This window comes from Alligator mississippiensis, chromosome 2 (assembly GCF_030867095.1).
Source record: "Alligator mississippiensis isolate rAllMis1 chromosome 2, rAllMis1, whole genome shotgun sequence".
Lineage (NCBI taxonomy): Eukaryota > Metazoa > Chordata > Crocodylia > Alligatoridae > Alligator > Alligator mississippiensis.
In genome coordinates, this window is record NC_081825.1 from 301,221,703 (window position 1) to 301,234,490 (window position 12,788).

The window sequence follows — 12,788 nt, forward strand, 5'->3', positions numbered from 1 at the left end:
TGTGGGATGCCACTGGCCACCTCCCTCCAAGGCGATACAGACCCAACCACTAACACTCTGGGTTCGACCCCCTTAGCCATTTCCCAACCCTCCTGACCGTGGACTCTACCAGCACACAGTCCCTCAGTTTTCTTTTTCCTAAGAGCATCGTGGGACACCGTATCGAAGGCCTTTTAAAAATCCAAGTATATGACATCAACCGCATCTCCCACAACTAAGTGGTTTGTTACTTGGTCATAGAAGGAGATGAGGTTGGTCAGACACGACCTGCCCACAACAAAACCATGTTGGCTAAACAACAGGAAACCTGTGAAGCTTGTGTTCTGAATAGGGGTGCAATGATGAAGATTTTTTTTGGCCAATACCGATGGCTGATTATTAACAAGCCATATCGGCTGATACTGATCCAATAGCTAATATACAGCCTGGCAGCTTGGGGAGCAGCATCCTGCTGCTCAGTCTCTGGGAGGAAAGAGACATAGAGAAGGAAAGGGGCATGAGAGGGGGCAGATGGAGGCCCCTGCAGTGAGGGAGGGAGTAGAGCTGGGGCAGGGGCAGGCACTGCCCAGCTGAGGTGGGGGAGGAGGGGACAGAGGGAGGGCGGCTTGCTCCCCACCACTGCGTGCACCCCTGGGGGAGGCGTGGGGGGGACATGTGCCCCCTGGATTTGTGCATGGGGCAAAGGTGGGCTTTGGGCATGAGGCTACAGGGTCAGGGCCAGGAGCTGTGCCAGCCTCTTCCCGGTGGGGGCTGGGCCGGGGCTGTGCTTGGAGTGGGCAGTGCTGGCACTGGGAGGGGGTGCTATATGGTGACTATGGTGAATTTTGGGGTGGCTGTAGCCCACCCTGTAGCCCCTTCCTCCTCCAAGGGCCACTGCCATCTGCCCTGCACTCTTCCTGAGTGTAGCCCTGGTCCAGCCCCACCGGGAAGAGGCAGGCACAGCCTCCAGCCCCAAGCCCACAGCAGGTAGCCTGTCCTCGCCTCATGCACAAAACCAGGAGCACGTGCCCCCCATGCTTCCCCCAGGGGTGTATGCAGTGGCAGGAGCTGCCCTGCTACCCATGGCTCCGCCTTGCACCCCACCTGCCCTGGCTTCACTCCCTCCCTCACCGTGGGGGCCTCAATCTACCCCCGAGAGACTTACCAACCAGACACTGCTCTCCAAGCTGCGGGGCTGCATTCCTGGCCATGTGCATGCTGTGTCTGCGCATGTGCACATGGTGTTTATCAGTGACATTATTGGCTACACCGGCCAAAAAAGCCAATTGCCAATAATATCAATTTTCCTTTTATTAGTGCCAATCCGATACAGACCGATAGTTTTGAACTCTCTTACATTACTGAATTTGCTTTTGTGTTGCCTACACCTGTGGGCATTGACATGTGAGTTATGGATTATTCTATTTTGAAAGCATAATGTGAAATTACAGGAAAAATGACCATGGCAGAAGTGTTGCACATGTTGGGAAACTTGCATGGTGCATGTGGTAAAAGAAGGGGCCTGCGTTTCATGCAAAAACTTGGGGCTGTATTATGTGGGGTGGGCAGGAGGGTTTCCAAGAATCTACAACTAAAAATAGATGACAACTGCTTTTCTGTACTGAAACAATTTGAAATTGTTTGGCATCTGCATATAGTGAAAAATGATATTTGGCCAGCCTGCCTACAGTGCAGTTTTAGAACTATTGATCTTAATTTCTCATGCTACATTTCATCAGCGTTTGCCATACTTCTGGGTTTTGCTGGTTTCCCCACTCCCACCCTCTTGTTTTGGGGTGTTTTCAAGCTGTCTTCAGAGGCATGTGGTGTTGGCTGCAGCCAAGTTTGAGGACATTGGGGTGTGCCAGTGCTTCTGCTGCATGTTCCTGGTTAGACTGTCTTGCCCCTCTGCTCAGGGCCAGATCAGTCGCCATATCTGGGGTGAAGAGGGAATTTTACTCCATGGTCAGAGTGGTATGGACTGAGGGGTTGCCTTCCTCTGTAGCAGGGGGCATGGGCTCTACCTGAGATCTCGAGAGTACATTGACAACATTTCAGAGAAGCAGGACGTTGGCTGCCGTGGTTCCCCTGCTTTCCCTGTGGCAGGTTCGGGTGTTAGGTCTCTGTTGAGTCAAGGTTGAGGGGAGTCTTATGTAATGAGTTTAGATTAGGGTTGTATAGGATGGTTTGAATAAGGATGACCCTGCTTCGGGCAGTGGCTGGACTAGATGACCCCTGGAGGTCCCTTCCAGCCCCACTTCCCTATGATTCTATGATCAGTATTTGCATTAAATGTTTTCCCCTGCTAATGGGCCTGGTGATGCAGTCCTTGCACATACACATTTCCCATTAAATCTAAGGGAGGTAGGTACTTGCATGCAGGACTGCCAGATCTGGCCCTCAATTAAAGTAACTCAAAGTTAGGTAGCGTGTTTTACACTCCAGTTGGTACGAATCGAGCACGTGTGCATGCTTCCCCATCACTTCCATACGGGGCACCAAGTCTAAAGTGATCGTGTTTTCATGCATGCTGCCTTTTCTTTCCAGATTCCTGAGCAAGACGAGACTTATTTAGAAGACAGTTTCTGTGTTGAAGAGGAGGAGGAAGAGAGCTACAGAAAAAGTGACTCTGGCGAGGACGAAGTGTGTGTTAATTTTGATTTTCTAAAAGATGAGAGCTGTGTCAGTGGAAGGAAACAATACCTCACTCGCCGCAGAAGGAGGCTAAACCAGGACAGGACAGAACAAAACCGTGCCCTTCCCTTGGCAAAGAAGAAAACCTCACGCATTATTATACCTGACGACTCGAGTGAAGAAGAAACGAATCTCAGTAATGCGAGGGCTGTGGAAGCAGACCCTCTCCGGACAGAGCAGGACAATGCTCACCTACCCAGGCCATTGCCTCCAGACTCCTCTTTGCACTTTATGGTTGCTGCTAGAGACGTCCCTGTTTGTCAGTCCCTGGACAGTAAAGCTCAGACACTGCTTGACTTAAAGGCTGCGGTGTCTGAAGAGCTGGACTTTCAGCCAGGGAGCCGGGGCAGAGCCAGACCTTCACTGACTCGCGCTGATTCCCTGAAGGGGAAAGGGAACCTTCAGCCTCAGCTTGAGGTACGCGTTGTTTCCAGGGCCTTTCCCCCGTGACAGTTGCATAAAGGGCGTGATGCAGTTGGGTCCTGATCCTGACGGGGGGTGACTTTGAGTGCTGCTGCCAGAACCAAATGAGAGCTGGTCCTCTAGTCCAGGACCACTGTAATTTGGGCTTCAGGGGATTTTAGGGGAACGCCTGAAATTTTAGCATTTCCCCTGAGCCTCTGTAAAACTGTGATTTGGCTGGAAATAACCTGAAACCACGGGGGAGAAGGAGGGTGGGGAAGAAGTAAAAAAAACAAAAACAACCCTCCCCCCCAACCCCCCCCCCAAAAAAACTACCCCCCCCCAAAAAAACCCCCAAACCAAAACAACAAAACAAACCCCCCCCCCCCCCCCAAAAAAAAAAAAAACCCCAACAAAAACCCCTTACCTGAAGCAGGGAGGCAGAAGGCAGCAGTGCCCTGGAAACACTGTGGAAGCCCTACACTTTTCCAGGGGCAGCCAATCAGGTTGTTTGATTCCCTGCTTTGGCAGGGAGTTTAAAAGCCCTGCCCAGAGTGGAGCAGGTAAGTACCCCTGGCTCTAGGAGCTGCAGGCATAGGCATGCTAGGTGCCTGCCCCCACAGCTGGGCATGGGGCACAGGGTGCCCCCACTGCAGGGGCTTCCCCCCAGCTGGCACAGCTTTCCCAAGCCCCGCTTTGCTTTGCTGTTTAATAAAGGTTATTTATTATGGCTTCATTAAGAAGTTTAAGTACTGAGCTGTACTTAAAAATTGCTGTTTAATAAACGCTTAGCTTTACTTTCTGAAAACAGCTGGAGAGCAGCCTGTGTGCTGCTGTTCAGTGGTAATCCGCCCCATGGTGCACTCCCTCAACCAATTAATGGTATGGGAGAGCCTGCCCTGCAAAATGTCTGAAATTGGCTCTGGCAGGCCTGCAGGGAGCCCGTTTTCCCCTCTGCTGGAGCCTGAATTAGTGGTCCCTACCTCTAATGCCTTTCGGGGAGAAGACGGGGGGGGGGCCTGTGCCATAGCCTACAGCAGAGCCTGGGTTAGGCTCCTGGCCCCTGTGAAGAGGAAGGCTTGCAGCCCAGCTGAGGGCTGCCACAGCCACGGCAAGTGGCTGCCCAGGACCGCTGAGGTGCCCCCATTTGCTGCAACCTCTACTTCCACCTGCGCTGCTTCACCAGTCAGTCATCATGCAGGACTGCTAATGAGCTCCAGCTGCTTGGAGATGTGGTCCCCCAGGGAGCCAAAGCTGCAGCAAACAGCTGAGAGGCTTGTCTTTAATTCAGCAACCCACCATGAACTCAGTGTGGTGAACCACTCGGATACAAACGGTCCAGGATCTACTTGTGCAAGTAAAATGGATGCGTCCCCTCTTTTCTTGTTAAGTTGAGCCTTTCTAGGTACTAGCATAACCTTGAGGGGGGTCAGTGTCTGAGTCATGTCAAGGATGGACAAAATGCTGGCGATTTCCTACTGTTCTTAGTTCTTGAGCATCTTGGACATATTTCATATAATAGGGAATATCGGGGAGCACAGGGTGTGTGGGTGTAGGACCTCTTGTAAAATGTGTACGTGCTGCCCCAAAGTCAGGACCTGCGTGGCCTAAATCCTTATTTAGGCACAGAAATAGACATGCAGGCAGTCTCCTTCAGTTACTGTTAACTTCATTGGCATTTCTGGTGCTGAGCACTTCTGGAATTCAAGGCATTATTGAGCTGCTCAATACCGATTTGGGAAATTAGCCCAAGGCAGGCAGGCTTGAGATGCTGATCTTGTTATTTAAATTTCTGTCATGCCAAAGAACTACGCCTAGGACATGATAGCTCGTTCTCCTTAAAAGATTCTCCTAAGTGATTTCTGAGGGAGGGCTGGGTCGAGGTGAAGCAAATGCGTTGCGGCTAGGCTGTTGCATCTCAAAGGTATATTTTGATCGAGTGCCACACTTCTGTTGCATGTTGCTGTTACCAGCCTGCCATGTTGTGCTTTTCAACATTTGCAGGTAGACCGTTCTTCAAACAACTTCCGCACAAACACTTTTGATGCAGGCCAGTCCACTTCCAAAGGAAAGTCCTCGGCTGCCATGCCTGCTTCATCCAGGCTTCTGGAGACAGAAGCTCCGCTCTGCATTTTGGTAGACAGTCGCGAGATCTCCTCTGGATCAGAAATAATTTCTTCTCTGAAGGCAGTTCATGAGATAAAGGTGCAGGTTTGCTCTCTCGGCGGCTGTGATTACATTGTCAGCAACCGGCTGGTAGTGGAGAGGAAATTCCAGTCGGAACTGTTGAACAACACGAACAGAAGTAAACTGATACAGCGGATTCAGCATTTGCAGAGCATGTTTGAGAGGATATGTGTGATTGTGGAAAAGGACAGGATTAAAGCAGGTCAGTATTCCCTATGGTACCGTGCCCAGCACAGGGACACGGGGAGCCTTTGGATTCAAGACAAATAATTGCTAGAGAGAGAGGGAGAGAGTGCAAGAGCAAGAGAGCTATACTTAAGGATTTCGCAATGTTTTATAAAGTAACAAGATTGGGTACGGTGATATATATTTGAATTATTCTTAACAGTGCTTGTTGCTGTGGTGACAAAAGCAAGCAAGCAAAATGCCACCAACTAACATGTTTAGTTGGATTTTTTTTAAATAGTTATAAAAGAAAACTACAGTGTCCCTCTGCAGCAGCCAATGCAGCTTTCTATTGGAGAAGATAGGTTGGATGTACCGTGTTGACTTGGAAACCATGCGCAGCTTTCCTCCAAAAATTAGCCTTACAAATTTTAGGGTGTTTCATGTGCGGGAAAGCTGATTTTCTACCCAGAACAGAAGCACCCCACTTTGAGTCCCCCCTCTGCCCAAAGTTTAAAACCAACGGCCTAGCTGCAGCAGTGGCATTTCTATTCAGGCAGCTGAGGGAGTCGGCTGACTTCATGGTTCATTGCTTTTCACTCCACAGTTATTAACAACTGTAACAACTCTCCATTTTAATAGTCTTGATGTCCACTAGCCAAGCTAACCACTAAGCTGTCTGGCAGCTAGTGCTGGTCTGTTCTCCTACTTCCCAGCCCTGCAGCCTGCTTTTAGCTTTTCCAAATGTGTAGAGCTGCCCATAGAGACCAGTTACAGTTCAGTACAGTTGCGCTGCTGGCTGAGCAGGCAAGAGAGGGCAGGCTGGCTGCAGATCAGGCTCTGTCCCTACTCCTGTGCAGCCACATCTCCGGGAAATCTTTTTTCTTCGTTCTGCCCTCCCCAAAACAAAGCGTGTGTGGTCCTTGGGGTATAGGAGCACATATCAGGGTATTTTAGACTGAAGTGTTCTTTTAAACGAGACGCGAGCGGTGTTTTTAATCCCAGTAAATATTACATGATGCCTAGCAGCAAGGTTTTAGCTGATAACAAACACTTTGTTGTGCATATGAAGTAAGCCTGCCCCCTCTGCCCAGTGCTCCCGATCCCTGTCCCTTTGTGATGAGTGGGCCAAGGATTCTGGACGTAAGGGTTGAACTCAGCTGCCTCCATCCTACATTGTCACGCACGGATGTAGCTTGTCTTTAGAGGCACTGCCGGTCCCCCAGCTGACTCTCCTGAATGTGGCGTTCATTCCTGTAACGCCCCCACCAGCCCTTCCCTTCCTGCCAGTGTTTCAGACCTGCTGCTCGCTTTCATCCTCTCCCTTCGCCATCTTGCCAGCTGTGTTAATTGTCTGCTCCCACCTTCATTGACTACTTGTCTCTTGCTCATCACATACTTTCAGATACCTGCTCCTTACCTGATGAAATCTCACTTCAGCCCTTGGTCCCTCTGCTCATCCCAGTCCTTTCAGGTAGCTGCACTCCCCCACCCCCTTAGTTTTTTACATTCAAGTTACCAGCCTCTCATGTAGCTCTTGTGTTGGCTTTGGTCTCGCATCCTAAAATCCCCGTTCTTTCAAGAAACCAGCCTTCTTGCTAGTGATCTCTCCCAGCTGTTTGCATTGGGCAGTTTTTCCTCCTCTCCTGACATTGAGTTTTCTGGATCAGGAAAGAATCCTTATTCTGGTTGTACAATAACCGGTGATGGGCAGTGATCATTACCGATGCCTTTTTCTTCTCAGCAATTAGGAGTTAAAGAAAAAGTCTCTTTGCAAACAAATTCTCAGCTCTTCTGTTCAATATGCAGGAGAGGCCTTGCGCCAGTTGCACAGGACCAAGCACTACGACGGCATGCTGTCCGCCTTTGTCCGGGCGGGAATCAGGATCCTCTTCAGCTCCTGCCAAGAGGAAACCGCCAAGTTGCTGAAAGACCTGGCTCTGGTGGAGCGAAGGAAGAAGGCAGCCATCGCTGTGCCGCCCGAGGTGAGCAGTCCCAAGCAGGACGCTCTCCGGTTCTACCTGAGCATCCCCAACATCAGTCACTTGACTGCACTGAACATGTGCCACCGCTTTGGGTCCGTGAAGATGATGGCTAACAGGTGAGGTGGGGCAGGTGGCACTGTGCATCTCGCGTTCCCTGATTGCTGAGGGGCTGTGCTGGTTGGGGTTTTCACCTCTCTCTGCCTTGCCTCTGTCTCTCAGGATCTCTCCAGGATGGGGTCAGGCAGGCAACTCAGTGTGCTGTCCCCTGTGCCAAGGTGCCTCCCCTCTCTTTCTGCTCCATGCTCCTCCCTGCATCCCTCTCACCCACTCAGCAGCTCAGGGGTGTAACCTGGACCTGCTAGGCCTCTGCTCTGCCTCTATAGCTTCTTCTGCTCCTCTCCTTCCCTCTGCTCAGCCTTGGCCTTGCTTGGCCTGATAAGGCCACGCTCCCTGTAACCCCAGGGGAGAAGGTGGTGAAAGGTTCCCTGGCATTTCGGGTGCCCTCCTCATATTGCACTCCCGCAGCTTTGTCTAGCATCTTCCTTGGATCCCACGTGACACCTTCCTGTCATGGGCTGGCATCCAGAGCGCTGTGTTTGACATCTCCTTTGCATTGACCTTGCAGCTCACTGAAGGACATCGCTGCCGGCGCCCAGGTCAGCCAGCAGAAGGCCGAGGAGATCTACCGCTACATCCGCTATGGCTTTGACCCGCAGATGCTGCCCGAAAACCTTAACACTAATGGGAAAAGCAGCACATCAATGGCAAAGTGCTGACCTGCCCTGTGGCCATGCCTTCTAAATAATGCACTTTATTCTGTTTCGTTTATTGTAAAATGTGTAAATAAATCCTTGCCCCAAACCATGTATGTAGGGGAGAGTGGGGCTCCCTGTGCCTGACTGAACCAGACGGTGGCTGCAGTGAGAGCAGAGCACGGGGGCCAGGATGCTGCTTGCGCTGGCTGCGGGGTGCGAGCTTGGGGCTCTCCATGGTTCAGAAGAGTGCTGCTGGGACTGGGCTGCAGGCGGGTACCAGGCAGGCTGGGACGGCTGCCTCGGGAGTCGCATGCCACGTTGAAGGAGTGAGTGGCAGGGCCGAAAGGCACCACGTTCAGCCCCCAGCATGGGGGAGTTCCTCCATGTCCCTGCAGGGCAGGTGCTCAATTCGTCAGCTCAGGCGCCTGCCAGGGCCAATGGGGTGCTAAACTAGTCCTGTGCGAAGCTTCGGTTGCTGATACAATCCAGAGGAGATTCAGCCTAATTCAGTAGCTGAATCTCCGAATCGAAGCAGGAAACTAATTAAAACATCCCAAATTGATTCGAAGCTTCCAACTTGATTTGGAAGATTCAGAGATTTCAGGCAGTCCCCACTCACTGCAGGTCAATGGGAGGGTACCACAGGGGGACCCTTGCCAGGCTTCGTCTTCTGCCTACTCCTTCAGCCCCCCCTGACCCCCAGCCCCATCAACAGCTGCCCTGCCTGGCCCCAGCGTCCTGGCACTTTAACAGCCCCCCCCCCGGCAGGAGCTGGTAAGTGCGGGATTTTTTTAAGAGCTGGGATGCTGGGGCTGGCCAGGCAGGGCAGCCATTCACGGGGCTGGGAGGGTGGGGGATGAGGCCTGTTCAATTTGGAGATTCAGCCGAATTGATTCAGGACAGTGATTCGAATCGCTGTCCTCCGAATTGGCCGAATCCGAAGTGAATACTAGCCGCTTTGCACAGGCCACGTGCGTGCGTGTGTACGTCCATACCCCCTGGCCCCACACGTGCCTGAGTCCTACTGCTGTTCCACCAGCTCGGGGGCTGGCCCTGTGCAGGCACCAGGCTGCCCCGGTGCTGATGGCATTGGATGTCGTTGTGTTGGGGTGAGGGGTGCAGGTCGTGCAGAAGGGAAACAAGCAGCCAGTTGGCAAGGCCCTGCAAACACAGGGCAGGGCTGCCAGACAGCGAGGGGCTGAGCCTTGAGGTCAGAGGGGTTGTGCTGCCCACCCCTCCCTCCTCTCCTGGAGGGCATTGCAGCCCGTCCCCCAGGCACCAGGCTTCAGGCAGTTCTGACCCAGGAGGCAGAGTCTGACTCGGGCCTGAGGACACAGCAGGGACGTGGGGTATCTGGGTCCGAGTCCTTGCTCCAGCAAATATTTCTGCTCCTCGTACAGCACTAGCTGCAGGAAGAGCACCCACAGCCCCGAGGTCAGGGCGATGCATCAGGCAGGAGAGGTGGATTCAGGTGTGCTGGAGCACAGCGCTTTTGGCCCCACGTCTCCTGCAGCCTCAGGGAGTCACCACTAAACTGGGTTTTCAAGCGCGGAGGGTGCAGAGCTGCTGCTCGCTTTGCTTGCCTCTGCAGGCGCTGAGGGAGTCGGGCGGCTGAGCCGAGCCTGGCATGCGGCTGCCATCTGGTGGAGAGCTGCACCGCGACGCATACTCCTGTGGGACGGTCCCTTTCTTGTGCTATCTGAGAGCTGGGGAAAACAGGGCTGCTTCGCTCAGCTGCTTTTCTACAGCAGCCGCAGGTGATTGCCTGGGAGTAAGTGTAGCCAGAACGTCTCGGGGTGGTATTTTCTGACTCCCCATGGCCGAGCATGAGCTTGTCAGCTGTTCCCCACCCCCATGCCCAGGGGGGTTCATCTTGTGCAGTGAGACAAACCGGTGCTGAGACATGGGGAAAGTGGGGCTGGGGGAGGCCTCTTGTGCTTGCCCCGTGCTCCACCAGAGCACCTCCCCTTGCTGCCCCCTCAACCCACAACCACAGCCAACCCAGGAAGAAGCCCAGCAGTGCCAGGCCCTACAGATAGAGAGCAGAAGTGACAGGGGAACCCCACTGCCTCGGTGACTGCAAGGGTAAGGACTGAATTAGGAAGTCACGACCAGCTGAAGCTTTTTCTCTGGGCACGTACACAGGGGCCAACAACCCAGAGTGGAAGCACCTCTGAAACACAGTACTGGGGCCCTACCCCAGAATGGGTGCAGCATCGCTGCCCTATTAGCAAGTGTCCTGCACCCCTCTAAGCTCCTGTCTCAGGTGTGTTCACTAGCATGGGCTAGGTGCGGCCAAGGCTTGTGCAGGTGAGTAGTGCGGAGCAGGAGCATCCCGGCTCTGCTACTTCCCTGCTGTTCTTCAACCTGCAGCCAGCCCCGTGCGCGTCCGAGACGGTGTCGTTACCCTACGTGCAGGGCTGCGCCTGTGCTGTACTGAATACATGCAACACAGGCTCGCCCATGCAGCAGGCCTAGTGCTGCAGCCTGCAGGGCCTCCTTGCAGCGCTGCGATCCAGTACTCGCCTGGAGTCACACCCTAAAGTGCAACCAGCTGTGCAGCTTCCATGACGCACTGTTTATCTTCCTGTTAACACCTGCCAGAGCTGTTGTGCCTTTTGCAGATAGGGGAAGAGGTGGGAAGCCCTGCACCAAGCCCCCAGGGAAGGAAAACCAGCCCTGTCCTCTGCAGCTTGTGTAGGAAGTCTGAACAAGTCTGCTCCTGGGTCTAAATGTGGTCAGTGGCTGGAGCGGGAGATGCAGACCAGAACCCTAGCAGCACTGCCCAAGTCTACCAGTGATTCCTCTTTGGGCAAGTCCTAGCTTCCTTTGGCATTTTCTCCAGTCAACTGGTGATGTGCAGAGCAGGTTGGGTAGTGCACGTAGGAGGTGAGAGTCAGGAGGGCAGGTGGAAGTGATTACCTCTTTGTCTCCCTGCCCATTTTCTAGGAAAGGAAACTGGCTGGTAGGATAGGTTGTTCCACTGCTGCAGTGCCCCAGCCACATTGCACAGTGACTTTGGAGCAAATGTTGAAGGGCCCCACGTTCGACACCTTGGACCAGGAGTCAGAGCAGGCTGAACATGGAAGCACGAAGTGCTGGGAACACGGGGCAGGCTTTAGGTGCTTTTCCCGGTTTGGGGCTCTGAACCCTCCCCCCACTTCTCTGCACAACACGCAGGTGCTTCCCCTTTGTGCAACAGCTGCTGCTAGAGCCTTTGCTCACACTGCAGGACCAGGAGGATTCAGATCTTGCAGCAGCTGTGCCACGTACCAAGTGCTGTCCTTGGACCATAGCAGTCCCTCCCTGAGCAGACTGGGAAAGTGGGACATTTTGTAAACATATGGGGCATCCGGTCACCCTCAGCCCTAAGAGCTGATGGGGAAAGTGCAGGTAAGGAGACAGCCTGATGGCACTTGAGAACAGTATGACAAGTCCTGTAAGCAAGAACAGCAGGCCTGGGAATCCACACCACAGCGGGGGGCGAGAGAAGGGAGGGTGAACCGGGGAATGGAGCTGTGCTTTGTGCTACGTACACAATAGGGAGCTTCAGAGGGTGAGTTAATGGTACAGGGACTGCCTGAGGAGGAGGCAAGGCTACCCTTCACCTCTGTGCTTGGCTTCATCCTCTGGAACTGAGCTGGAGCGGTGCCCCATCATTGTGAAACCAACCTGGGCCCCACGTAACCAGTGGCTCTCGCACAAGACACCAAGCTCCTTCCACCCCAAGGCATGGCCTAGAGGAAACAGAACTTGGCCTGTGACACTGGGGCAGGCGAAGGCTGAGCAGGGGGAAGGGCTAAGCCCTTCTGAAGACTTACCCCATCACCGCTGGCTGGCCCTTGGTTTGAGGATGATTTCGACTGTGGCTCATTGATGGGTCTCAAGGCGACTCAAAAGTGCAATCTTTGAGCCACAGATCTGTTCAAAGATGTTGCAGCTCTTTCTGAGGGTAGCAGGCCGAAGGCCAGCGTTTCTCTCCTTTGCCCTCCTCTGCTCTGTCTTCTCTACTTCCAGGGCAAGACACTTCACCTTGAAGTAGGCTGCCACTTGGTTGAGGCGGTGGCACCATTGGAGTTCTCCCAACTCGATGCTGGCATGTTTTCTTAAGGTCCGTCTTCAACGTGTCATCGTAGTATTTCCCATGGCCACCATGAGATCTCAGGCCATTACGAAGCTGGGAGTTGAGCACTTGTTTTGGGAGTTGCACATCAGGCATCTGCACAGGCTGTCCAGTCCAGCAAAGGGTGCTGGTGCTTGTGCAGTGATCTTCACATGGGATGTGGAGGATTTTGTGGAGGCATCATTGGTGATCTCTCTCCAGGCTCAAGAGACCCACCTGAACCAGCTGAGCAGCAGCAGCGGGCAAAGGCATCTGCTGTCAGTCGCAGCGTACTGAAGGAGAGGGTTTTCCTTGTGTCCAAGAAGCCACAGACACAGACCTCACGTGCCCTGAACTCCCAGCTGCTGCCAGAAACACCTCCCATTTAAGACTCATAACCCACGTTCTCAGACAGATGTCACAGATCTACAATATTAGCACCTAGAAATTAACGGCTTTCACACTAGCTATTTCATACTATTGACTGCAGTAACGAAAACACACATGCCAACAGCTGTC

At 53.2% G+C, this 12,788-nt stretch overlaps 1 protein-coding gene across 3 annotated transcripts in view; it reads left to right on the top strand.

Annotated features, from left to right (window-relative positions):
* FANCM (FA complementation group M) overlaps positions 1-8,278 on the top strand; it is a 98,531-nt gene extending 90,253 nt beyond the window's left edge. For 2 of the 3 annotated variants that reach the window (XM_014601312.3, XM_019495887.2), the window contains exons 20-23: positions 2,527-3,090; positions 5,080-5,464; positions 7,237-7,528; positions 8,038-8,278. In XM_014601312.3, coding sequence (XP_014456798.3) covers positions 2,527-3,090; positions 5,080-5,464; positions 7,237-7,528; positions 8,038-8,188 — 1,392 coding nt within the window. In that variant the 3' untranslated portion in view covers positions 8,189-8,278. The remainder of the gene's footprint in view (positions 1-2,526; positions 3,091-5,079; positions 5,465-7,236; positions 7,529-8,037) is intronic. The other variant, XM_059723419.1, reaches the window with a different exon arrangement.
* The last annotated feature ends 4,510 nt before the right edge of the window (positions 8,279-12,788 follow it).